General features: G+C 42.3%; 2 protein-coding genes across 4 annotated transcripts in view; both read left to right on the top strand.

The window, feature by feature from the left end:
• The first annotated feature begins 855 nt into the window (after positions 1–855).
• The window catches only part of LOC117382622 (myelin and lymphocyte protein-like), a 199,993-nt gene continuing 174,854 nt past the window's right edge, over positions 856–25,994 (top strand). For 2 of the 3 annotated variants that reach the window (XR_008648967.1, XR_008648968.1), the window contains exons 1-4: positions 856–1,041; positions 5,263–5,427; positions 9,369–9,530; positions 9,617–9,881. Coding sequence is in view for 1 of the 3 variants with exons in the window: in XM_033979829.2 (XP_033835720.1) it covers positions 955–1,041; positions 5,263–5,427; positions 9,369–9,530; positions 9,617–9,691 (489 nt within the window). In the remaining 2 variants the exon portion in view is untranslated. Of the gene's footprint in view, positions 1,042–5,262; positions 5,428–9,368; positions 9,531–9,616; positions 11,010–25,994 lie in introns of those variants that run through there. The other variant, XM_033979829.2, reaches the window with a different exon arrangement.
• On the top strand, positions 14,612–18,335 carry malb (mal, T cell differentiation protein b). The gene is made up of 4 exons (XM_033979772.2): positions 14,612–14,850; positions 17,344–17,511; positions 17,730–17,855; positions 17,942–18,335. The coding sequence occupies exons 1-4, from the start codon at positions 14,758–14,760 to the stop codon at positions 18,014–18,016; spliced, it is 462 nt and encodes a 153-aa protein (XP_033835663.1). The 5' UTR covers positions 14,612–14,757; the 3' UTR covers positions 18,017–18,335.

Genomic DNA, 25,994 nt, shown 5'->3' with positions numbered 1-25,994 from the left:
TACTTGATTTACTCACTAACTTTTCCTCTACTACCACCTTACTTCACAAATTACTTCAACTACTGTAACATAAAATAAAATACTGCAAATACACCACTGCACTACCGTTTATAATCGCTAGTTTTGCGGATATACTAAGTACTTACTACAAAAATACTTCTGTTTACTTTGGTTTTTATGTAAACACGACACACCTATAGCACTTTTGGATTGACACATAAACGTGGAGTATTTGAGTTGAAGTATTTTAAGTTAAATCCAAACAGTTTCACCCCTTTCTCTCTTTACACAAACTAGTATTTTTGAGTATTTCTGCCAGCTCATGACTACTCCAATGACGACACCATCTTTTCTACTTTAATTCTTTAATTCACTTGATTAATCACATACTTTTCTTATACTGTACTACCAATTTACTTCACAAACTACTTACTACTGCACTACTGTTTATAATCGCCCGTTTTGCAGTTATACTTTTAGGATTTGAACATAAAATACTTCAATTCAAGTACTTCAGGTTGACTTTAAGTTGAATCCACACAGTTTAACCCCTTCTTCTCTTTACTTAACCTAGTACTTTTGAGTATTTACTTGGTTTACTCGCTTACTTCACAAATTACTTCAACTCCTTTAACAAAAAATAAACACAGAACTGCTGTACTTTCAAAAATACTTCAGTTTTCTTGCGTTTTTAAGCAAACACAGGCCGCACTGCCGCACACCTGTAGCACTTTTGGATTTGTACACAAAGACGACGCGGGGGGAGTATTTGAGTCGAGGTATTTTAAGTTGAATCCAAACATTTTAACCCTTTCCTCTCCTTGCACAAACAAAAAACGCTGAGGGAGACAGGAGGAGGAACAGAGGCGGAGGGAGGGGCAGGAGGGTACAAAAACTGGTTAAACTTCTCTCAAACACTCACTCCGTAGAGACACGCTCAGACTTTTTGGGACTATGGCCTCGGGCTCGTCCACAGGCGTGATGCCGACAGGGGGACGCATTTTCAGCACCGTCCCAGACATCTTCTTCATCCCGGAGTTTGTGAGTCTGAATTACATCATCCTAGAGCAAAAAAAAAAAAAAAAAAAAGACAAGAATGAGGTTTAAATTTACTATTAAATTGACACAACACATGTTTAAACTAGTAAATATATTAAAAAGTATGGATTTTCTCAGTTAAATAGTGTTATATTTTTGTCGTTAGTGTTTCTAAGTTTAAAAACGGTGCTGTGGTTCATGGGATTATGCGTTTCCATGGTTACGACGAAGCAAAAAATGTGGAAGTATTCAATTAAAAAAGACATTTACCGAGCCCAAAGACGACGGGAGGACGCATTTTCAGCACCATCCCAGACATCTTCTTCATCCCGGAGTTTGTGAGTCTGAATTACATCATCCTAGAGCAAAAAAAAAGACAAGAATGAGGTTTAAATTTAATATTAAACTGACAACACATGTTTAAACTAGTATATTTATTTAAAAAGTATGGATTTTCTCAGTTAAATAGTGTTATATTTTTGTCGTTAAGTTTAGAAACAGTGCTGCGATTCGTGGGATTATGCGTTTCCATGGTTACGACGAAGCATTCAATTGAAAAAGACATTTATCCAGCCAAAAGACGAACATCGGCGCTAATATTGTGCGTGGAAATAGTCAAATCCACTCACACGTCTGCAGATAAATCACAAAACGCCACTGCCGTTATTCAAATCTGAGCTGAACGTGTTTGTTTGCAGTCTGCCCCCCGGCGTCTGCGTCTGCGGCTGCACAGATAGTTTGCCCGCATCAGTGTCAGTGCGTCTGGGAACTAGTTAAACGCCGAGAGACTTTGAGAAGCGTCAGATAAGACGTAACGCTCCGTCTCAGCAGGTTTTCCGAGTCGTTTCCCATTACATTTTTTCCATTTGCATTTGCTTTTCCAGACGTAGATGCTTTGTGTTCGCTGTAAATTTACATAAATAAAATAAAAATAATAAAAAGCTGAAAGTGTCTGCAAGCTAGCCTCACAGTAAAAAGTCTCAAACGAAGTATTTACTACAAAAAATGATCATAAATAAACATATATACTGCTGCGTTTAGACGTATGAATGGCTTTTTTTCTTCAGTTCTATTCAGTTTTGCCTTATATCCGAGTTTTTCCTGTTGATTTAATTGAATTTTTTGGCACTGGAGGATTTACGCAGCCTCCGTCCACATCTCTACACCCGCCCCAGACTAAAAAAATGTAAAAAAAAACATGTTCTGCGACCTCAGATTCACTTCCCGCATCTGTCAAACATGAAAACGTGTGGTTTTGACTGTGCGCAGGTGGATCGACTCGTTTTACATGTGACGTCATTATAAAAAACAAAGAGGGAGGGGGATCGCATCGTTTAAAACTCCGATGTCGACGTCGTGGGTGGAGGGCGAGGGATTATAGCGTCCAAGCTGCAGAGACGTGAGGATGTGTGCGGTTTCGTGGGTGTAAAAACGTTCTTTGGCACATTTATAGTTTAATTTCTGGTTTGATTTACAAAAAAAGATGTGACAGTTTTGCGTTTGTGTTTCGAGTAAAGGTCATAAAAGGGACGTAAAGGGCGTGGCCATCAACGTGTGTTTGTACAAGACTCAACTGTCCAGGTTCAGGTTTTCAGGATTTGGAGTTTGAGATAATAGAGTTGCGTCATAAACAGAAACACAGACAGTTGGAATTGGTTTATCGCTTAATCACACCAATTGTCTGCGTATGATTAAACCGCGAGGAATGTTCTGGCGTGTAACCGTACGCTGTTACGCAGGTTCATCATCTTCTGTTTTTTTGTTTGTTTGTACATCAGACAGTTTCAAACAAGCCAAAACAGGGCTGTCCAAACTACGGCCCATGGGCTAAATCCGGCCCTCAGATCAATTTTTGTTGGTCCTCACGCCGCCTCCTAAACCCGCCCAATTGATCAGGAAGTATTTTTATTACAAACTGAAGAGATTCTACCACTATAACCTGAATTATATCACTTTGTATTGTGACATAGGCCTAAAAATAATCTTCTAAGTCGTATTAAACGTGTTAAATTCACCGTTTCACTCTCTGTGTCGACATGTTTCAGCGTGTGGCCCTCGGTGAAAAAAAAAAGTTTGGACACCTCTGAACTAAACTAAAAGAGACAGGTGCAAGCACGTATTAACAAGCCTTTAGTATCAACATCAAGTTTGAACCGTTACCATGACAACGCTGACATGTTCCATAGTGTTTTTTCATGTAGTCGTCACATTTTCAGTCTTAGGATTTTTTTTTTTTCTGAGTTTGCAAATCAGACATTTTCAAACCAACTAAACTAAAAAAGACAGATACTGGACTAAATGATTAATACAAGTGCACATTAACAAGCCTTTAGTATCAAAATCACATTTAAATTGTTACCATGACAACAATAACATGTTCCATAGTGTCTTTTCAATATGATTATGATTTTTTTTTCGAATTTTAAAAAGGCTGAGTTTGCAAATGAGTTATTTTCAAACTAACTAAACTAAACGAGACAGATTATCCAGCCTTAAGTATCAAAATTAAGGTTGAAATGTTACCATGACAACGCTAAAATGTTCCATAGTGTCTTTTAAGCATTTTTTTAAATTCTAGGGGGGAAAAAACACCAGTTTGCAAATAATAAGAGTTTTAAAGCAGATAAATGACACAGATAATGTAGTGATAAGATTTGACTCGAGCTGTTTTCAGACACACACACGAGACGTTTATATGAAACACAAAGTCCCAAACTAAAGCTTTACTCTGTGTTTGACAAAGGCGTAAACTTTTGTTTGAGTCTGAGGCTGGTTTCTCCTGGTGTGAGCCTCAAACAGTAACAGGACTGAATGAACACAACAAAAAGTACAAGAGGCAAAGTACTGCACTTAAGGGTTTTAGGTATCTGTACTTTACTTAAGTACATTTACAGTGCATACTTTTTACTTGTACTTCACTATATTTGAGAGCAGTATCTGTACTTTCTACTCCACTACATTTTTAAGAGGACTGAAAAGTAAAAAGTACTTTTCATATGATTTCACAGGTTATTTTTTTACCATGTTCAAACTTCAGCTTTGAGCAACAAAAACAAAAAAGAAATTGATTTGTATTAATTTTTTAATCGATATAAGGACAATTAACACATTAAACTTGTGTGAAATACTTTGACTTTTTACTTTTTTTTTTTTAACGTTTAAAGTACTTTTTTTTAACAGGTACTTCAACATTTTTTACTTTTACTTGAGTAACGTTTTACCTCAGTATCTGTACTTTTACTTAACAGAATTGAGTACTTCATAGTGAAATCTAACCTCGTTTTAACGCAGAGCTTAAGTAACAGTTTGTTCATTCATAAATTTACTTTTACGTAATTTTAAGCTGCACAACTTTGACGATCTCCTGCAGGTTGTAATTATTTCAAATTAATTGGATGCTCAGATCCTAATCAATATTAAAGTGTGTGTTATCAGGCCGTTTGTGTCAAAATCAAGTTTGAGTCAACAAAGATTTTCAACGATGACTGACGGATGATATTTAAAGTGTTCTGCTCAGATAAGGTTTAATTACCTGCTTCACTGTGAGATTTCTGGTTGGTGGTGGAGTGAGGGGAGGGTGGAGGGAAGGGAAAGTGGGTGGTAGGATGAGTGGATGGATGGGTGGGTGGTTGGTTAGTTGTGTGATTGGATGGATAGATGGGTGGATGGGTGGTTGGGTGGGTGAATGGATGAATGGTCGATGGGTGGGTGGAGGGAAAGTGGGTGGATGAATGGATGGATATGTGTGGGTGGATGTGTGGATGGTTTGTTGTAATTTTTCCAAAAACAAAACAAGATAAACATTAACCCGAGTAGTCGCCTGTAAACTGTCCAACTGTCAATCAAGTTTGAAATGTTGCCATGACAACACTAACACCCCCCCCCCCAACATGTCCCACTGTGTCTTTACATGTAGAACTCACACTATGATGGTGTGTGTGTGAGGGTGTCGGTGTGTGCCGGTGTGTGCAGGTGTTTGGGGGTCTTTTGTGTGTTTTTTTAGAATATTGAGGTGTATATATGTATGTATGTGTATGTATGTATGTAGGGGTGTGTGTGTGTGTGTGTGGGGGTGTGTGTGTGTGTGTGTGTGCAGGTGTTCGGGGGTCTGGTGTGTGTGTGTTTATAATAATGCGGTGTGTGTGTGTGTAGGTGTTCGGGGGTCTGGTGTGTGTGTGTTTATAATAATGCGGTGTGTGTGTGTGTGTGTGTGTGTGTGTGCAGGTGTTCGGGGGTCTGGTCTGGATCCTCGTGGCCTCCACTCGGATCGAAGCTCCAAATCCTCTGGGCTGGGTCATGTTTGTTTCCGTTTTCTGCTTCATCGGGACGACTCTGTGGTTCTTCATCTTTCTGTGTGGAGCCAATCAGAGCAGCATCTGGCCAGGACTGGTGAGATACACACACAAACACACACACACACACACACACAAACAAACACAGACACACACACAAACAAACAAACACAGACACACACACAAACAAACAGACACACACACAGACACACACAGACACACCCCGACACACACAAAGACACACAGACACACACAAACACACACACAGACACACAAACACACACAGACACACACAGACACACCCCGACACACACAAAGACACACAGACACACACAAACACACACACAGACACACCCCCACACACAGACACACACAGACACACACACAGACACACCCCGACACACACAAAGACACACACAGACACACCCCGACACACACAAAGACACACACAGACACACCCCGACACACACACAGACACACCCCGACACACACAAAGACACACAGACACACACAAACACACACAGACACACAAACACACACAGACACACACAGACACACACACAGACACACCCCGACACACACAAAGACACACACAGACACACCCCGACACACACCCCGACACACACAGACACACCCCGACACACGCAAAGACACACAGACACACACAAACACACACACAGACACACAAACACACACAGACATGGACAAACATACACAAAGACACACACAGACACACACAAAGACACACAGACACACACAAAACACACACAAAGACACACAAAGACACACAAACACACAGACACACAAACACACACAGACACACAAAGACACAGACACACAAACACAGACACACACAAAGACACAAACACACACAAAGACACACAAACACACGGACACACAAACACACAGACACACAAACACACACAGACACACAAAGGCACGGACGCACAAACACACAGACACAAGTTAAATCGCACACGGCCGCTTTTAGACATGAAAATACAGTTAAGATGATTATATTTAAGATTTGACCAAAAACTTGACACAGTCGTCCCCAGTTTCCTTCAAAATCATGACATGAAATGGATGGAGGGGGGGAGAGAGTTTGTAAGGGAAAGAGAAAGAGGGAGCGAGGGAGGGAGGGAGAGAGGGAGTGTATAAGGGAAAGAGGAAGAGAAGAAGGGAGGGAGAGAGGGAAAGAGAGAGGGAGGGCGGGAGGGAGGGAGATGTGGAGGGAGAGAAGGAGGGAGGGGGAGAGAGAGTGTGTAAGGGAAAGAGAAAGAGGGAGAGAGAGAGAAAAAGGGAGGGAGAGAGGGAAAGAGAGAGGGAGGGAGGTAGATGTGGAGGGAGAGAAGGAGGGAGGGAGAGAGAGAGCAAGGGACAGAGAGGGAGAGAGAGTGTAAGGGAAAGAGAAAGAGGGAGAGAGAGAAGAAGGGAGGGAGAGAGAGAGGGAAAGAGAGAGAGAGGGAGCAAGGGAGAGAGGGATGGAGAGAGGGAAGGAGGGTTTAGCAGGGAGCAGACGCTTAGCAAAGCCGTCAATCAAACCTGTTGCTAACGTTAGAGCGACCTCGGGGAAAGAAAAGCGCCTGATTTGTCTGTTATTAATGTTGATTTACAGACACAAAAGTGAAATAAAAACCCCAGGATCATGTGGAGGGTTAATACGAACATTTAAGACCAAAATGACGAGTCTGAAGCAGCAGAGACAGAGAGAGGACACAGTTTTTTTCAATAGAAAGTGAATTGGAGCCAGAGTCAATGGAGCTGGAATATTAATTTCAGCTGCTGCTCATCTGTATTAAATTTTATTGGTCGATCGATGTCGGGATGTCACCTGAAACCCAGCGATGCAATAACGGTTCCCTAGCAACCACGTAGTGCACGGAAAACTCCTCCAGTGTAAACAGAGGGTAATATTTGGCAAACGCAATAATAAAAAAAACAAACACTTCCTGGAAAAATACAATTCTCCGAACTCTACAAAACAGAACGCTGCACGTCCTGTGATTTTCAACTTCGCAAATTGCTTAAAATTAAGTCAAAATGCCACAGACACTTTAAATCAGGGGTGTTCATTACATCGATCGCAAAAGCATTTTGTGTAGATCACGTCCCGTCATCATCCAGTCACATGACTAATATACAGGACAACAGTCACCTGACCCGAGGTCACATCATGGACCTGCACACGCAGAAACAAGCGCGAGTTTAACCCTATAGCGTCGGATCCTATCGTCGCCGATAGAGCGGGTTGTGGACTTTCCAGCAGCGTAACTCTGCCCAGTCGTGCTCTCATGTAAATTCAAACAGCGTCTCAAAGCGGAGACAAAACTTATCTAAATATTTTACCGTCATTACGGTAATCTGCCTCTGATGTCCGTCGAAGGCGACGAATGAGAGCGCGGCGCTGTGGGGATTTTCACTCATTTATTCAATGCGTAAAAGAAAAAAAATACGGATGGATGTGTAAAATAGAAGTAGTTGTGTGAAAAAATGCAGTAAATTCTGATACTTCGTGAAAATTCTGATACCTGATTTTTATGGCTATAAAAAAAAGACAAAACCGTAATCCACATGATTATCTCTGTTATCACTTTCAAACGAAAAATGCAGTTTTACTCCTGTCTGTCAGAAGCTTCTGCCTGAACTCTGCCCTCACTGATTCTATTCATCATACAAGTCATTATGAACATGTAAGAAGTTCAGTTGTGTTGTGCAGTTTTATCTCATGACGTGTGAAGTACATGAAAATGCACTGTACATGTAAGAATTCATAAAACATTTACAAATAAATATATGTTTAACATTTTTGTATTAGGTGGTAGATCTTTCAGACACGATCATTTTAAAAGCAGCTCACATACTGAAAAAGTCTGAGCACCCTGACCTAAATCAACTTTGTACAAGAGTTTTGAGATGTTCAGAAGCCAAAACGCAACTAAAATGTGTCACTAAAAATATACGTCACTAAAATATAAAGATCAGAATTATTTCCCACAAATGTTTTGTGTCAAGACTTTTCTTCCTCCTCCAAAACTTCAGATGTTTAAATTCACACAAAGTTCAAGGATCAAAGTTCAAAGCTGTTTTGTTTGTACAGCATCCATCCATCCATCCCCTCATCCATCCATCCATCCCCTCATCCATCCATCCAACCCCTCATCCATCCATCCATCCCCTCATCCATCCATCCATCCCCTCATCCATCCATCCATCCCCTCATCCATCCATCCAACCCCTCATCCATCCATCCATCCCCTCATCCATCCATCCATCCCCTCATCCATCCATCCATCCCCTCATCCATCCATCCATCCATCCCCTCATCCATCCATCCCCTCATCCATCCATCCAACCCCTCATCCATCCATCCATCCAACCCCTCATCCATCCATCCAACCCCTCATCCATCCAACCACTCATCCATCCAACCACTCATCCATCCAACCACTCATCCATCCATCCCCTCATCCATCCATCCAACCCCTCATCCATCCAACCACTCATCCATCCAACCACTCATCCATCCAACCACTCATCCATCCATCCATCCAATCACTTATCCATCCATCTATCCACTCATCCATCAAACCACTCATCCATCAAACCACTCATCCATCAAACCACTCATCCATCAAACCACTCATCCATCCATCCAACCACTTATCCATCCAACCACTCATCCATCCATCCTTCCATCCATCCATCCACTTATCCAAACAACCACCCACAGTAATCATCTTTTAAAATGTCGTCTGCAGCCTCTTTTTTTAAACTGTACAATATATTTGAATCCTACATAAAGGCAGGTTTATTTGTACAGCACAAACTGTCCACAAAGTCATTCAAAGTGTTTTACAGAACAAGAAACACATTCAAATCAAAACATAAATAATCATCATAAAATTATCAGTAAAAGAGAAGAGGCAGAATAAACCCCTTTCAGTCACATGCACAGATGAACAGAACCGACTGGAGCCTGGATAATGTCATAATAATCATAATATAATGTAATAATCCTCATGTTTCCTCCCTCAGGACACAGGCTTTCATTTCGTGGCGATCGTGTTTTACCTCAGTGCGTCCGTGATTCTGGCGTTCTCCACTTTAGTAGCAGCGGCCAACCTCGAGGCGGCGGGCGTGGCCGGACTCCCCACGGACCTGCTCTTAAAAAACTACAGGCTGGACATCTCAGCAGTGGTAACTCATGATTTAACCACGTTCTGTTTCATTTCCTCGTCTTTTTTTTAGGCTTGTTGTTTAATGTTTTGCGGTCGCATTTGCAGGTGATGTCTTATCTGGCCACGCTCCTCTATTTCCTCCACGCCATTTTCTCTGCCCTGCGATGGAAGAGCTCCTAGAAGTACACGATAACACAACGGCATTTTTCTTGTTTAAATATTATTATTATTATTTAGTCACGCCTTTTCTCCAGAGTGGATTATTTGCATTTTTATGTAATCAAATAAAACAAACGTCAGTGTGATTCCCTCAGTCTGATCCAGAGTAAAAGAAACAGAGTGTTCCTTCCTCTATCTATTTTTTTTTACAGTTATTCTATATATTTTTGGCTGTAAAACCCCTCACCACACACTTTATACACTTTTCTCACACAGGCGTTAACATTTTCTCACGTTTCTCTCTCGTTTAAACTCTCTCAAAGTTCAAACCTTCGTAGACGCCTTGTTCGGAGCAGAAATGTGATTCGCTTTTGTGGAGATTAACAAAAAACAGAAGTGAATTTCTGTTGATATTCGATAAATCATTTCATTTTTCATACAAATCATAAACATAATCTTGATTTTTTTTGTTTTTTTTATATTGGCTGTATCCGAATGTCAACACTATTCCCTACAGGGGGCGCCATTTATGAGGCCACAGCCATTTTTAGTGTTGTCCAAATGTCCAGTTAGTGAGAAAACAGTGCGTTCAAACTAAAACACAACTCAAAAAAGTAGATAGAAGCGCATTTATGTACATTTGTCTGGAAAAAAAAAACATGCAAAATCCGCGAAAACAGTGAAACCGTGAAAGGTGAACCACGATATAACGAGGGACAACTGTATATAAAATCCGCTAATTGGACAAAACGTTGTAGGAGTGAAGACGTTTTGCTCTTCGTTCTTCAGTTCTGGTCAGATTTCTGCTGGACACTGCCTTATATTTATCTAAAAAGGGACAAACTAACTACGCTGAAACTGGACGAGCAGCGAAACGACTTCAACTCCTACAACTTTTTGTCCTTTTTGGCAGGTTTTACGCTTTTCTTTTACTCTTTTACTAAACTTCTTTCAATATAATCACACGTGGAACAACTGAGGAATTACACAGACGTTAGTTTTGTCGAATAAAACTAAATAAATTGACCGTTAATTACATATAAAGGCAGTAAAAGGGGCTGTTGCGTCTGTGCTCACATGGAGTTTACATAACGTCTGAAGTATGTGTGCAGTGATGTGATGAGTATCAGAAAAATCAGCGTTTTTTTCTTTTTTTTCTCTCTTAATGCTCAATCTTTTAAATTAAAGTCTATAAAACATGTTCTTTTAAATCTACAGCATTTCAGAACTTGTGTGTGTTTTTACGCTTTTGTATCAAACTCCAAAGTCTAAATATGTGGGGGCGGGGCTTGAGAGTTGGTCATGTGACTGACTGTTTACTGTAAACTTGGAACATAAACACGACTCTGCAGACGCTTTTACATCTGCGGCGTGTTTCGTTTTACGCTTTTTGGGTTTAAGTGCATTTCAAAGTTCTGTGTGAAACTTCGCTTGTGTAAATACGGCTTCACAGATTATCACTTTAATTCAATAAAAGTAAAAGTTGTTTCATAATCTCTGACCCGTTTGTTTCTCCGTTTTGTGTTTGAAATGTGGAAACGTAACGCAGCTGCAGCAGGAAAAGGAACAGAGACTGAAGGTTTGGATGTGAAACTGAACAGAGCTACAGCTGTGGGAAAGAAGGTGGAGCTGTAGTGAGAGTGATGGAGAGATGGAGGGATAGAGCGATAGAACGAGGAGGAGGAGGAGGAGGAGAACAGGGCTGATCCGTGGGTTTATCTGATGAGCTCTGCTGGTTTTTCCACGCAGCCTCGGGACACGGCCCTCGCGGCTCCATCTCTGCAAACTCCAACTGTGTTTACACTCAGTTTATTTGCTCAAGAGTCGAGTTTCTGGAGCTCCAGGAAATCTGCACGTGAGAAGAATAAGAATAACAGAAATAATAAATAAGAAGAATAAGAATAACAGAAATAATAAATAAGAAGAATAAGACTAAGAAGAATATTTATGTTTATATTTATAAGTGTCTTTCAAAACATCCAAAGAGACAACAACAGAGAGAACAAGGGAGAAACATTAAAACAGGTGAAAAAAACACAACACGAAACAGGAAGGAGCCTGAGGTGTGGAGGACAGGAAGGGGGGAGTTTTAAAGGTGAGGAGGAGAGGAGAGAGAGGAGAGAGAGAAGGAGAGGAGAGAGAGGAGGAGAGAGAGAGGAGGAGAGGAGAGAGAGAGAAGAGAGGAGAGAGAGAGAAGAGAGGAGAGAGAGGAGGAGAGGAGAGAGAGGAGAAAGAGAGGAGAGAGAGAGGAGGAAAGGAGAGAGAGGGGAGAGAGAGAGGAGGAGAGGAGAAAGAGGAGAGAGAGGAGGAGAGGAGAGAGAGGAGAAAGAGAGGAGGAAAGGAGAGAGAGGGGAGAGAGAGAGGAGGAGAGGAGAGTGAGAGGAGAGAGAGGAGGAGAGGAGAGAGAGGAGAGGAAAGAGAGGAGAGAGAGAGGAGAGAGAGGAGGAGAGGAGAGAGGAGGAGAGGAGAGAGGAGGAGAGGAGAGAGAAGAAAGGGAGGAGAGGAGAGAGAAGAGGAGGAGAGGAGAGAGAAGAGGAAGAGAGGAGAGAGCAGAGAAAGAGAGGAGAGAGCAGAGAAAGAGAGGAGAGAGAGAGGAGGAGAGGAGAGAGAGAGGAGAAAGAGAGGAGAGAGAGAGAGGAGAAAGAGAGGAGAGAGAGGAGAAAGAGAGGAGAGAGAAGAGAGAGAAGAGGAGAAGGAGAGAGCAGGGGAGACACAGAGCTGGAGAGAGGAGGAGAGAGAGGAGGAGGGGGGAGAGGAGGAAAGCAGAGGAGAAGGAGAGAGGAGGAAAGCAGAGGAGAAGGAGAGAGGAGGAGAGGGGACAGAGAGCTGGAGAGAGCAGGGAAGAAACAAAGAGCTGGAGAGAGGAGGAGAGAGGAGAAAGAGGAGAGAGAGGAGGAGGAGGGAGAGGAGGAAAGCAGAGGAGAAGGAGAGAGGAGGAAAGCAGAGGAGAAGGAGAGAGGAGGAGAGGGGACAGAGAGCAGGGGAGACACAAAGAGCTGGAGAGAGGAGGAGAGAGGAGGAGAGAGAGAAGAGGAGAGGGGACAGAGAGCTGGAGAGAGGAGGAGAGAGAGGAGAGAGGAGGAGAGCAGAGGAGGAGAGAGAGAAGAGGAGCGGGGACAGAGAGCTGGAGAGAGGAGGAGGAGTGGAGAAAGAGAAAGGAGGAGAATGGAGGAGAGAAACAAAGCTGGAGAGAGGAGGAAAGGGGAGGAGAGAGGAGGGATCTGGAGCGAAATAAGATATCAGAAGAGAGCGGAGAAGAGGAGGAGGGAGGAGGAGGAGAGAGAAGGAAGGAGAGGAGGAGAGCAAGGAATAGAGGGGACAGAGAGGAGATGAGTCGAGGAGAGCGGAGGAGAGGGAACAGAGAGATGAAGAGAGGAGGAGAGAGAAGAGGGGAGAGAAGAGGACAGGGGAGAGAAGAGGAGAAGGGGAGAGAAGAGGGGAAGGGGAGAGAAGAGGGGAAGGGGAGAGAAGAGGAGACGGGAGAGAAGAGGAGGGGGAGAGAGAGGAGAAGGAGAGAGAGGAGAAGGAGAGAGAAGAGGGGAAGGGGAGAGGAGACGGGAGAGAAGAGGAGAAGGGGGAGAGAAGAGGAGACGGGAGAGAAGAGGAGGGGGGAGAGAGAGGAGAAGGAGAGGATGAGAGGAGAGGAAGGGAGAGAGGAGGAGAGCGGACAGAGAGCTGGAAAGAGGAGCAGCAGAGAGAGAGGGAGTGGCCGTGTGGAGGAGACAGGACAGATATTGTGACGTTTGTTCTGAAAAGTCTGAATGAGGAGAATTATAAAGTTAATTCTTGATTCTTCTACACGTGACGTGTGTGAGCTCCTAAACTGCACCCGACAAAACAAGACTAACAATAAAGTAATAATAATGATACTAATGATGCAGTATTTAGGAGCAGTAGTCGACAATAGTACTTTGAACAGAGCAGGGAGAGGCACAGGAGGCTACGAGATACTGCATTTAGAAATATTACACTTAAAATTACAACTAAATACTCCAGTTTAAATTGTAAATTGTCACATCAGATCATCAAGACCAGAACAGGAACATAATGAAGTAAAAGTTGTAAAGTACTGTACCACATTTTAGGTATCTGAACTTTACTTAAGTACATTTTAAACTGGATACTTTTTACATTTACTTCACTACATTTGAGAGCAGTATCTGTACTTTCTACTGCACTACATTTTTGAACAGAACTGGAAAGTAAAATAATTTTTCATTATTTTCTGAGACCAGCTGAAAAGTCTGAGGGTTTATTTTTAACACGTTCATAGTTTGACCAAATAAAAATATACAAATAAAAACGGCTGGAAAAAAACGACTAAAGATTTGAGCTGAACTTATCAAAATCACCACAATTGAAACTTTATAAGACTCAAAATCTGCGTGAAATACTTTAACTTTTTACTCTTTAAGCACATTTTTAAACAGGTACGTTAATATTTTTACTTAAGCTGATTTTTTCATGTGATACTTTTAGTTAAGTAACGAAACTGCACTTGTTTTCCACTGGTTATGACACACCTGAAGCATGTCATTCTGATTTGATTTCAAAGACTATTCAAAAACACCCCTCCCATTTTGTAAATACGGGTAAAACTTTGAGAGACGGTGGAAAAAAATGTGGAAACACTTCATCCTGTAAATACTTCAACACTTCTAACGCGTTCGATGGCCGTCGTCGTTACTCCCAGACGACGTCCAGGTCTCATTACGTCCTTTTTGTTTCAGATATTGGCCTGTTTCAGCTTCGTTTACTTTGAAAAACTGTGTGTATTGGGCAGGAGGCCAGAGAGGCTTGTGAATATTGCAGCACCCAAAACTCAGTGAGCTGTATCCCAACAATAGTGTCACCTTATCTGCTCAGGCTTCAGCGTAGCCTCTGGTCACATATTTCTGTCATAGTTTAGCGTCGGCCCAGGTGGACACACACACACACACACACATCTGAAGGGTGTGCCTCTTGCTGTGGGAACAAAAGCAAAACGGGTTTGTCTGCCAGCGTATCCCTCCTATAAGGGTCAGACTCACCCGCGGAGCCTGCGTTTGTCCAGAGCGGCGCAGGAGGCAGACGGAGCAGTTCTGCAGATGGCGGCCACCACAGCTCAGCCCATGTCCAGCCTGCCCAGCGGACTCGGCATCTGCACCACCGCGCCGGACATCCTGTACCTGCCCGAGCTGGTGAGTGGCACGGACACCTGAGACCTGCGGAGGAAAAAGTAATTACGTTTGGGGTAGTTTTGTGATTTGGTGCGTTTTCTTCACAGCAGCGTTAGTGGGAAAACTCAGGATAAATGATGAGTTTTTGTAGTTTTTAAAAATTCTAAAATATATAAAAAATAAACAAATAAATACAAAAAAATAATAATAAATAATACATTAAAATAAAATAATAAAATAAATAAACACTTTTGGCCTGATGTAAAAAATATTCATCATCTTTGGATTTTTTTAAAGTTTCTGGTGAATTTCTAATACTAATTTGATTTTAACTGTCAATGTGGGGTTTTTCATGATCCATAAACGCTGATTATTTAACCCAGAGGCCAATCAGATCTGCTGATATTTTGGGAGCTGATATAGAACACAGATTTAGATTTTTTTTTCACCCCAAATTATGTTATTTAACTTTACTACACATGCACCTATAGACAAACATTTAAGAGAGCTGTGGAGTCACGTTTTGCATCATCTCTCCGCTCTAAACTCTTAAAATAAAGATTTGTGTACACTTTTTAGGCAAAACAAAACATCGGCCTGTGTTGAAGATTAAAGACAGAGTCGATATGCTAAAAAGTGCTAATATTGACCTGATATAGCTGTAATTAGTGAATTATTTACCAAAGTACCAGGGTTTTTTCGCATCAAGTAACACAGAAAGGAAATCTGTGAGAAGCACCATGAAATTTAAACCAAAACCGGACTAAAACGGGATGAATGAGGAACTAAATTATATAAAAAAAGCTACAGCTGCAGAGGAGGAGTACCACAGAAACCAAAGCGTGTAGCGTGCTTATAGTCTAAACTAAAACCAGAACCAAAACCTGCTCCAGAGTTAAGACAGTCCTGACCAAACCGAGCTAAAAAACTGCAGCTGGGTCCATGAGAGCAGCTTTGAAACATGGGTCAAATGCACAGAATACATTTCCTACTGCGACAATAAAATGTGCTTTACTGTAGCTTCACCTATGACAGAACTCTACAACCAAAAACATTTAACATCCACGTCAAACAGAACAAAAATTCCACGTTTCTGGTGCAAGTGCTGAAATCTCGCTTGTCTCAGGAGGGAGCGACCTGGGTCTTCAGCTCATATTTCACTCATATTGTATCTTTGCGTCTAATCTAACCAGAAATGCGGCCAGGCTTTTTCTATAGAACTGACAGAACACACGACGTGCTCAAATAACATCCTGCAGAAAAACAAATCTTTACTGGGAGGTTTTAACTGCACCTGTAATTCTTCTGGAGTTATGTTTATCCAGGGCAGTGCTGGATGAAGTAAAAGTACAGATACAGGTGTAAAAAAGTGTCACGTTAAAAAAATCTACTGAAGTAAAAGTGTTAAAGTATCTGTTTAACAAATTAACAGCACTTGTGTGAAATACTTTTACGCTTAAAGTACATTTTTGAAGTGTAAATGTAGTAATATTGATTCAAAATGAGACATTTTACTCAACAGGAACAAAACGAATCAGTTTCTTCAGTTTTTTGCATGAATTTCCTGTGTTTATTTTTGTTTTGCTCAAAGAACTGGAAAACTTTAGTCAGGATATTACTACAAACATGGTAAAAGTAACTCCTCAGATCATACGAAAAGTACTTTTGACTTTTCAGTCCTGCTCAAAAATCTAGTGGAGTAGAAAGTACAGATACTGCTCTCAAATGTAGTGAAGTAAAACTAAAAAGATCCACTGGAAAAAGTACAAATACCTACAAATTCCACTTACAGTACAGTAATTTACCACTTGTACTTCGTTACCTTCCACCACACATCACATAATGAGAGCTGTGCCTTGATTAAACTGACTCAAGACACTTAAAAATGACATTTCTTTGATAACGATAAAAAAGTGTTTGTACTTTTGAACAAGAGACTGAATCAGAGCCGGTGATTCACGCTCAAGTGGCTATTACGTGAGCAGGAAACGCAATAAAGTCGCATATTAAAACACGAACGACCTCGAAATTGAGCAATTAGAAAGAAAAAAGGCAAAGGGCAAATATTCCACACATTACACGGTTAAATGAAGGGCTGGGTCTGTGTTATTGTGTAAACAGTAGGTTCATGTCAAAGCAGTCAGGGAGGAGTTCAGGGTGTTCGTTTAATGAGGTAAAGACTTGAAATGAGTCGTTCTGGGTGAATTAAAACACTATTGTGGCGCTGGAGTTGAGTATCAGTTTCGTTTGGGCATTTATTTTTTGGAAATAAACATTAACGCAGACAGGATTAAGTAGTTGTTGACCCAGGTGTGCCCCATCGTTGTTTCTAACGACTGTAGTAGTAAAACAAATAGTAGTAGTAGTAAAAATGATCGTTAGGTAACCACTTAAACCTGTGATAAAGCTGGTAATTTGCACGTAGTTTTAAGTCAGAGCTGGTAACAAGTGTTGATTATGAAAGTTGTGGGGGAAAAAAAAGTGAAATTAAATGTTTTTCCATTACCTGCGCAGGTGTTTGGGGGTCTGGTATGGATCCTCGTGGCCTCCACTCGTGTCGTACCCGCGAATCCTCTGGGCTGGGTCATGTTCGTGTCGCTTTTCTGTTTCGTGATGACGTTCCTCTGGCTGGTCGTGTTCGCCTGCGGGGGCCACAAGAACAGCTACGGATGGGCGGCGGCTGTAAGATACTGCATGTTTATTAGATTTATTCAAAACGTTATAGGGGTGAAGATGTTTCGCTGCTCATCCAAGACGCTTCTTCAGTCCCACGACTAATCCGACCAGAACTGAAGACCAGAACTTGGACGAAAGCAGCGAAACATCTTCCCTGGACGACTGAGGGATCACACAAACATATTTAATCCTGACGGTGTGTTTGTTTTTTTGTTTTTTTGCAGGACTGCGCCTATCACTTCCTCGCAGTGACCTTCTACCTCAGCGCAGGAGTCGCTCTGGCCTACATCACGTTTCTCAGTAAAGTTGCACTAACGTATAGAATCTACCAGATCAACATTTCGGCGGTGGTGAGTCTGACATTTTAAGAGGAAAACGTCACGCAGAGAGGAGGTTGTGACCCGTTGATTCGCAAATACTTCTCTCTTTGTCTCAGGTTTTTGCGTTCGCGAGCACTCTCCTGTACTTCATCCACGCCATTCTGTCTGCAATTCGGTGGAAGAACTTCTGACGTCGCTACTGCCTAAACTAGAATGAATGCAGCACTTGTACATGTGTGAATGTCCTCACTTGGAAATAGTTAATAGATCCATTTTTCCATGTCGCTCTAACACAATATTTCACTATAATCAATGTATTTGGAAGCTGATTGTTCTAAATCCAGATCGGTACAAAGTGAAAATGAACACATTACCCTGTAGACAAGTAAAACATATAGATTTACCCCATTCCATTCCATTTGTATAGCCATTTTCCATTAATGATAGTATTAATAGATAAACGTCTTCTCAGAATTTTGTATTCCATCAATAAAAGACTGTTTATTTTAACCGTTCTGCGTTTTTGTGTCGGTTTGATCTAGAGCTCGAGGTAATCACACATGCAACCCTGAGTAAATGTTTATCTTCATCTATATGTGGCCTTCACAAACAGGACCAGGACACAGGAATTAATTGGAAAGGAGTGGCCTAAAAGTAAATGTGTGGAAAAAGTGGTGATTGAAAGCAGTGGAAACACACATGGAAAACCAATATATATTTATAATCATACTTATATACAGTCGTCTCTCGCTATATCGCAGTTCATCTCTTTGTGTCATGCCCCGGTGCTCGCTGCGCCGGACCCTTCTAAGCCGTACAAAGTTGAGGTAGATGCCAGTGCAGTTGGAGCAGGTGCGGTCCTAACGCAGGAGGATGCAGGTGTGGACCACCCGGTGAGTTACTTCTGTCGCAAATTTAATAACCATCAGCTCAAGTATTCCACTACAGAGAAAGAAACGTTGTCCATGTTGCTTGCTCTCCAGCATTTTGAGGTGTATCTTGGGTCCTGCTCTCAGCCTGTCGTGGTACTTACTGACCATAACCCCCTAACGTTTTTGTCACACATGTACAATCACAACCAACGGTTGATGCGGTGGGCGCTGGTGGTGCAGGATTTCCACTTGGAAATTGGCCATAAGAAGGGTTCAGAGAATGTGTTTGCTGATGCCCTGTCCAGAATGTAGGTGAAGTAACTTGGCAAAAGATATTTGTAACGTCCTGAAGAAAAATTTAGTGTAATACTCCAGGTTGTATCTTTATGGGGGGGAGTGTTACGGCCCCTGGCCTCTAGCTCCTCCTACCGTGTGCCTCTCCCCTTCTCTCTCTCTCTTTCTCTCTCTCGGCCCCTCCAGTGTGTCCCACAGCTGGTGTTGATTGACAGCCCTGCTCTACATGCAATTGCCGGGACAATCAAGGCTTGGCCAATCGTCGCCCTCCACCTGTGGCTGCTCCAGTTTAAAGGGACCCGCCTCCTGGCTGCCAGATTCTGTTTGTGAATCGGCGTGCCATTTCACTGACTTTGTACTCTACTATTAGAGCCTCCTTTTGTTGACTTTGTTTTTTTGTATTGTAATTCTAAGTTGTTAAATGCCCTTCATTTCCCTACATAAAAGCTACTTATTTTTATTATACTATCTTGTGTTGCCTTCCTTTTTTTCCCTAGGAAATGGTTTGTAACACATGGTCTCGCCGTTTCATTGTCTGAACGTGCATTGTGTTCTTTACAGATTTACAGTGTTTATTTAGAGTTTGTGCAATAAGTGACAAAAGTTCATTAAACGTTGTTTGTTGTATGTTTTAAGTGTATTCATCACTTGGCCCCAGAATCACTCAGTACATTTATACAAAGACTAAACAGCACCAGAGCGACAAGAGGCACCGTAAACAAGAACTGTAAAATCCCACAACGCAGAACCTCTTTTGGACAGTCTGCCTTTTCATACCAGAGCTGCAAACTGTGGAACTCACCACAGCCATTGAAATAAAGAACATTTCTGAGTTAAAAATGTTCACCTCTAGGGTTAAGAACTGGCTGAAAATGAATCAAAACTGTACCCACTTGTAAATAAGTAGTTTGACAGTTGGTGAGTGAAAGTGTGAGTGTTAAATGTATATTTGGGCACTGATGTAACTATTTTAAGGGATAAGTGTTTTAATATACTTTGCATATTAGTAAATTGTAAAAAAGCCCAACCAGGGACGGGAGTTGAAAATTAGCTCTTGCTATAAACTCTGTATGCATCACATCAGCTGCAATGTTCATTTTGTAACTATGTCTGATTGCATTGTCCCTGTCAAATAAATAAATAAATAAATAAACCAACAAGGAGCGGGAGCAGGGCGCGAGCCGGAGTCCGGAGATGCATTGCGGAGGGCAGAAATAGGAACAGGGAATGGCCAGGACTGGGACGAGGACAGGACCGGGAACAGAGCCAGAGAGAACCAAGCAGGAATGGTCCGAGGAACGGGAGCCGGAGCAGAAGACGTGGAGCAAGCCGGAGTCCAAGACGAGACAAGGAGGTGAAGACAAGGAGTAGACTGTACCGGAGCCAGAGCGCGGGGTCAGGAGCTGAACCACACACCAGGAGCAGGGACGAGCGAGAGAGCAGGAATCTGAGGAGCAGCAAAATCCAGTAAGCATCCAAAAGTAGGTAACAAGGAACACAAAAACAGCTGGAACATTCACGTTTGACACGTGCTGCCATCTTATTCCCGGCAGCAGGTGGAGGTAATTGCGCTGGTGGGCTGCAGGTGCCCAGCTCCAGGCTCCGACAGGTGAGGGAGGGGGAGAGCACACAGGGAGACAACACAGGAGACAGATAATGCGTGCATCATGACAATAGCCTACTTTCTCAACTTAGAATACTTATTTGAGAAGCTGTTTAAAACTCTACTGGAATCACTATAGTTAAGTATAATTCAGAAATCATTTATTTAGCAGAATGGACATGCTATACCTCTTTTAAAAGCTCTAAACCCACTTCATTCAGTTGCTAAATTGTTGGTCAGTTATAGCAAGTTACAATGCAGCACAATCGCCAGCGCCACTTAGCAACGTTAGCATGCTACTATAATATTTGTGCAGCCCTAAAGATGAGATTTGAGCTGCAGAGGGTTGAATAAATAACTTCTATGACTTTTTTATATATACAAACTAACTCTCAAACTGTTTTCATTCTGCTGTTTGTTTATTGCAGTTTGTATATGTCCATGATATTGTTAAAAAAACAAATCTAGAACACTTTTTTGGGATAATACTACAAGGTTATTGTGTCAGTAGCGTAAATTAGTTTCAATATTATCGATTATCATTAGGCCTCACGATAATGACAATATATGGATTTGTTTTGTTATATTTTGGCTAATTAATGACTTGTATGACTCATTACAGATGCAAAGGAAGTACTTAAGTGTTTAATTTTATTGTTTATTTATTTCAGCTCTTGGTTTTTAACAATTTTGCAGATTTAGAATTGTTGTTGTGGTTTAAATCTGCTGTTGGGTTTTTGTGTCAGTTCAATATTATCATTTATGTCTGTGAGAACTATGAAGTTCTCACGTGACTTTTCTTCATTATTAGACTTGCTTCCGAAGAGACAAGATGCATTTCACTGAGAGCAAAGAGAGCGATTAAGAGAGCGACTCTTTCACTGCTACGAGCAAACAAACCCATCAACAGTCACAGACTACACGCCAACATGGAAACCCCACAGAACAGCGCCACGGCTTTGGTAAACAAGCTGGATGTCAACTATAAAAATGCGATTTCTGAAGTTTTTGAGTTTGGCCAAAAACTTGGACTGCCAGTGGAGTTTACGGAGCTAAAAAGAGAAGGCCCCAACCACAAGGCCACATTCTCTTTTAAAGTAACTGTTGGAGGTTTCTCTGGAGTAGGTGAGGCACAGTCAGTAGCTGTGCCAAAAAACTGGCCACTCAACAGGTGCTGCCGGAACTGCAGCGACTGCCTCTCCCCGAGAAAGTGCCAAAGCCCAAAAAAGGGAAAAAGAAAGACGAGAGTCTCTGCAAAGACGCACCAGTTTTCAAAGAGGATGAAAACCCAATATCTTGCCTCAATCATCTGGTGTTTCTTAAGCGAGTGAGACCTCCTGTATACACCGTGGTGGATGTGGACAGAACAACAGAGAAATGGATTTACCACGTACAGGTAACTTTTGGAGATAACACTGACTGCGAGAGGCTTCACCTTAAAGGATGCTAAAAAGAACGCTGCAGCCCTCATACTCAATGGGCTTGGATACAGTTTTAAAGTAGATGAACCACCAGCTACAAACGTCTCTTCTGAAAGCAAAGATGCACCTTCAGTCACCCAAGAAGACTCAAGTGATGCACACACGGCTCAAGACCAGTCCTCCCCAGTGAACTCACTGGCTCTGCCAGCAGAAAGCGCTACTGGAGATGCACAGGAGGTTTCAAAGGATGTCACTTCTGTTGTGCAAGAGAATGTCCCTCAGGTTATGTGCACATCTGACCTGTCTACTGAGAAAGACACGGTGAAGCACTCCATTATTGAGTATATACCTGAAGAACTCCTATCGATGTTGGCTGTGATGGGAGTTTTGGACAGTCTGAAGGAGTTAGAAGAAAATACAACCCCGTCAAAGTCCACATCAGTGTGCCCATCACCACAACCTGAGCCTGTGGAATCGGCTACCCAGGAATCCGCTCCTGAAATCCTTGACAGACCTGAGGTTCCTGAGACGGAGACACCAGAGGTACAAGATGTTACCGAGGTGGAGAAACCAGATGTGCCAGAAGTCACAGAGGTGGAGACACCAGAGAATCAAATTGTGGCCGAAATGGATCCACCAAAGGTTCCAGATATTCCAGAGGTGGATTCACCAGAGGTACCAGACGTGACCAAGAAGGAACTCTCCATTATTGAGTGTATACCTGAAGAAGTCCTACCGATGTTGGCTGTGATGGGAGTTTTGGACAGTTTGAAGGATTTAGAAGAAGAAAATACAACCCCGTCAAACTCCGCAACACCGTGCCCATCGCCACAACAAGAGCCTGTGGAATCGGCTACCCAGGAATCCGCTCCTGAAATCCACGACAGGCCTGAGGTTCCCGAGACGGAGACACCAGAAGTACCAAAAGTCACCGAGGTGGAAAAAATGCAGGTACCAGACGTTACCGATGTGAAGACACTGTGGGGGCCAGGTATACCAGAGGTGGAGAAACCACAGAATCCAGATGTGACTGAAATGGATCCACCAAAGGTTCCAGATATTCCAGAGGTGGATCTCCCCATTATTGACTATATTCCACAAGAACTCTTACCGATGTTGGCTCAAATGGGAATTTTGGAGAGTCTAAAGAAGAAGTCGGAAGAAAAAATGACACCAACAGAGTCAACCCCAGTGTGTCCATTGCCAGAAGATCCCGTGGCTTCAATTATTCAGGAACCCACTCCTCAAAAGCACGACAGTTGTGAAGTTCCTGAGATGGAGCAGAAAGCCTCAGACAGGCACAGTTAGACGTCTATAAAATATAAACCACTTACTACTTTATTATTGCACGAATTTAGGCGTCAAAAAGATATTTACTGTGATAATTGGCATTTAATTTACCTCATTTGAGCACGATACGTACAAACCCCTCAGTGAGCTACTTGGAAAGAGGTGGAGAGCTACACGTTGGAGTACCATTGATGTGTAGTCTGTATTAAGGCTAAAAAAAACGCTCCGTGGGGAGGTTTTCCAGGCATGTACCACCGGAAAGAGATCCTAGGGAAGACCCAGGACACGCCAGAGGGGTTATGTCTCTCGGCCGGCCTGGGAACGCTTTGGGGTCTTGCTGGAGGAAGTGGCTGGGATGAGGGAAGTGTGAGAGTCGCTGCTTAAAATGCTGCCCACACTTCCTGGCCCCGGATCAGAGGAAAAAGACGGATATTTGGATGGATGAATACTCCAAAAAAATCACTTAAATTGGACAAAATTGGTCTAAATCTATATCAGAACCAGCGTAAGCCCCCCACAAGGAAGTATTAAACAAAGTGCTGTTATTTTCTGTCTTAGAAGAGTGTTTTTTTTTTATCATTGTGGTATCAATATTAGCGTCTAGTATCAAGCATTTCCCTTCGTATCAAAATCTCTAGTTTGAAATGTATTATTGTACAAACTCGTATCATTCACAAAAAAAGTATTCTAAATGTATGAAATATTACTGAGCTTTTGAGTAAATGACAAAATGCAACACTTAAGTAATTAGTTTGTGTAATTTTAGTCGTCTACAGCTCAAATTTGATCATATTGCAGAAAAAAAACGCAGTACTACAAAGAAATAGTGCCCATGATCAGGCCTGGTGTTAGAAATTTAGGGGTTCTGGGGTAAGAAGCTTCACATGGGGCCCCACTCTAATATAAATTGGACCCTGTAATAGGAAGGGGGTCCAATTCTAAGCCCCCCAGAACAACAGACCCCTTTGTCCCCCCTCTGCCGACGCCCCTGCTCATGATAAATACTGACCCCGAAGAGTATCGTTGCATTTGAAGCTGATATAGCGACTTTCATGACAGGCTTATTTACGAGCAGAGCCTGGGGTGATGTTAAAATGTCAAATAACACTCAGGAGCTCCGCCCCCTTAACCCCACCTGCCTCCACCTTTGAGCCGAGCAGCAGGATCAACTCGTTATCGCCTCCGGGCTTATGTAGGAACGCAAACACGGGCCAAAAGAAAAGGACCGGCGTGCTAATGGCCCGTCCTCTCCTCCTCCTCTTGAGTGCGGGAGATGATCTGTCCATCTGTCAGACGGGACGCTCCCCTGCTGGTCACCGCAGCAACTGTTGAGTTTGACTGTTGACCCCGCTGTCTTTTACGTTTAAAAGCAAATTTGAGAGCTCTGTGAGGAAGGAAGGAGCTCGGTGGTACCTCTTTAGCTGAGGAAAGTGGCTAACGCTAGCAGATTTACACAGCAACGGGTGTTTTATCCATAATTTGCGATGAATAATGCGATAAACCGGGGCTTCTACTATATCTGCATCGTATGGTTGTGTTGTGTCCAGTTAAAAACTTGTGTTGCGATAGTTGGGAAAAAAAGCGGATAACGACATTTGACCAGTCTAGTGACCACTCATGCCCACTGCTTCTCAAGGTGCACTGTGGGAAAGTTTAAACGCACTATTTTCTCACTAGCTGGACATTCGGACACTACTAAAAATGGTAGGGAACGTGTCATCCAGAGGGTTTCTTCTACGCAACAAAAATCATGATAATTTTTAGGACTTGTATAAAAAAAAACAATTTTTCGAATATCAAAAGAAATTTTCTTTCATCTCCACAAAAAAAAGTCACATTTCTGCTCCGAAGAAGTTATGATTATGTAATTTGCTTATGTAAAGTTGTCTCTCACTATATTGTGGTTCACCTTTCGCGGTCTCGCTGATTTTCTTCGTGTAATTTTGCATGTTTCTTTACAGCGTATTGTGTTGTGCGTCCTGATTGGCTGTTGGACTGTAGACCATTGTGTTCTGCGTCCTGATTGGCTGTTGGACTGTAGACCATTGTGTTGTGCGTCCTGATTGGCTGTTGGACTGCAGACCATTGTCCATCCCTCTCCTCCGTGCCGTGTCTCCTGTCCAGTACAGAATGTGTTCAGACAAATTTACATAAACGTTGGATCGCAGTGTGACTCTGAAGTGCTGTACGTTTGCAATTTGTTTTCTCCCCGACAAAACCCACAATGTCGATGAAACGTTCTGCACCGACAAAGACGCCTACGAAGGTTTGAACTTTGAGAGAGTTTAAACGAGAGAGAAATGTGAGAAAATGTTAACGCCTGTGTGAGAAAAGTGTATAAAGTGTGTGGTGAGGGGTTTTACAGACAAAAACATAGTGAACAATCATAAAAAATAGACGTCATTTCGACTTTTGCTGGTTATTTTTAGAATGTAAAGCGTCTGCAGCATCCCCATGGAGTCGAAGTCGTCCCGCGCACACTGGCCCCGCCTTCGGAGCAACTCCAGCACCTGCGCCAAACCAAAGGACAATCTACTCATTACATGCACGGGACAGGTGGACTGCACATTATTCACATACACTACCAGTCAAAAGTTGGACACACCTTCTCATTTCATGTATATTTTCTTTATGGCTACTACTTTTTACATTTCACATCTAAGACATTAAATACATGAGGGTTTTTTTC

The sequence above is a fragment of the Periophthalmus magnuspinnatus genome, chromosome 15 (assembly GCF_009829125.3).
Source record: "Periophthalmus magnuspinnatus isolate fPerMag1 chromosome 15, fPerMag1.2.pri, whole genome shotgun sequence".
NCBI lineage: Eukaryota > Metazoa > Chordata > Actinopteri > Gobiiformes > Gobiidae > Periophthalmus > Periophthalmus magnuspinnatus.
Note: the sequence above shows the minus strand (reverse complement) of the source record. Positions and strands in the feature narration are given on the sequence as shown.

Bases quoted from the DNA above. Each gene is read 5' to 3' on its own strand.
- malb (XM_033979772.2), top strand. From the start codon at position 14,758: ATGGCGGCCACCACAGCTCAGCCCATGTCCAGCCTGCCCAGCGGACTC. The intron at 14,851-17,343 runs GTGAGTGGCACG...TTACCTGCGCAG, and splicing joins TCCTGTACCTGCCCGAGCTG to GTGTTTGGGGGTCTGGTATG. The intron at 17,856-17,941 runs GTGAGTCTGACA...TCTTTGTCTCAG, and splicing joins AGATCAACATTTCGGCGGTG to GTTTTTGCGTTCGCGAGCAC.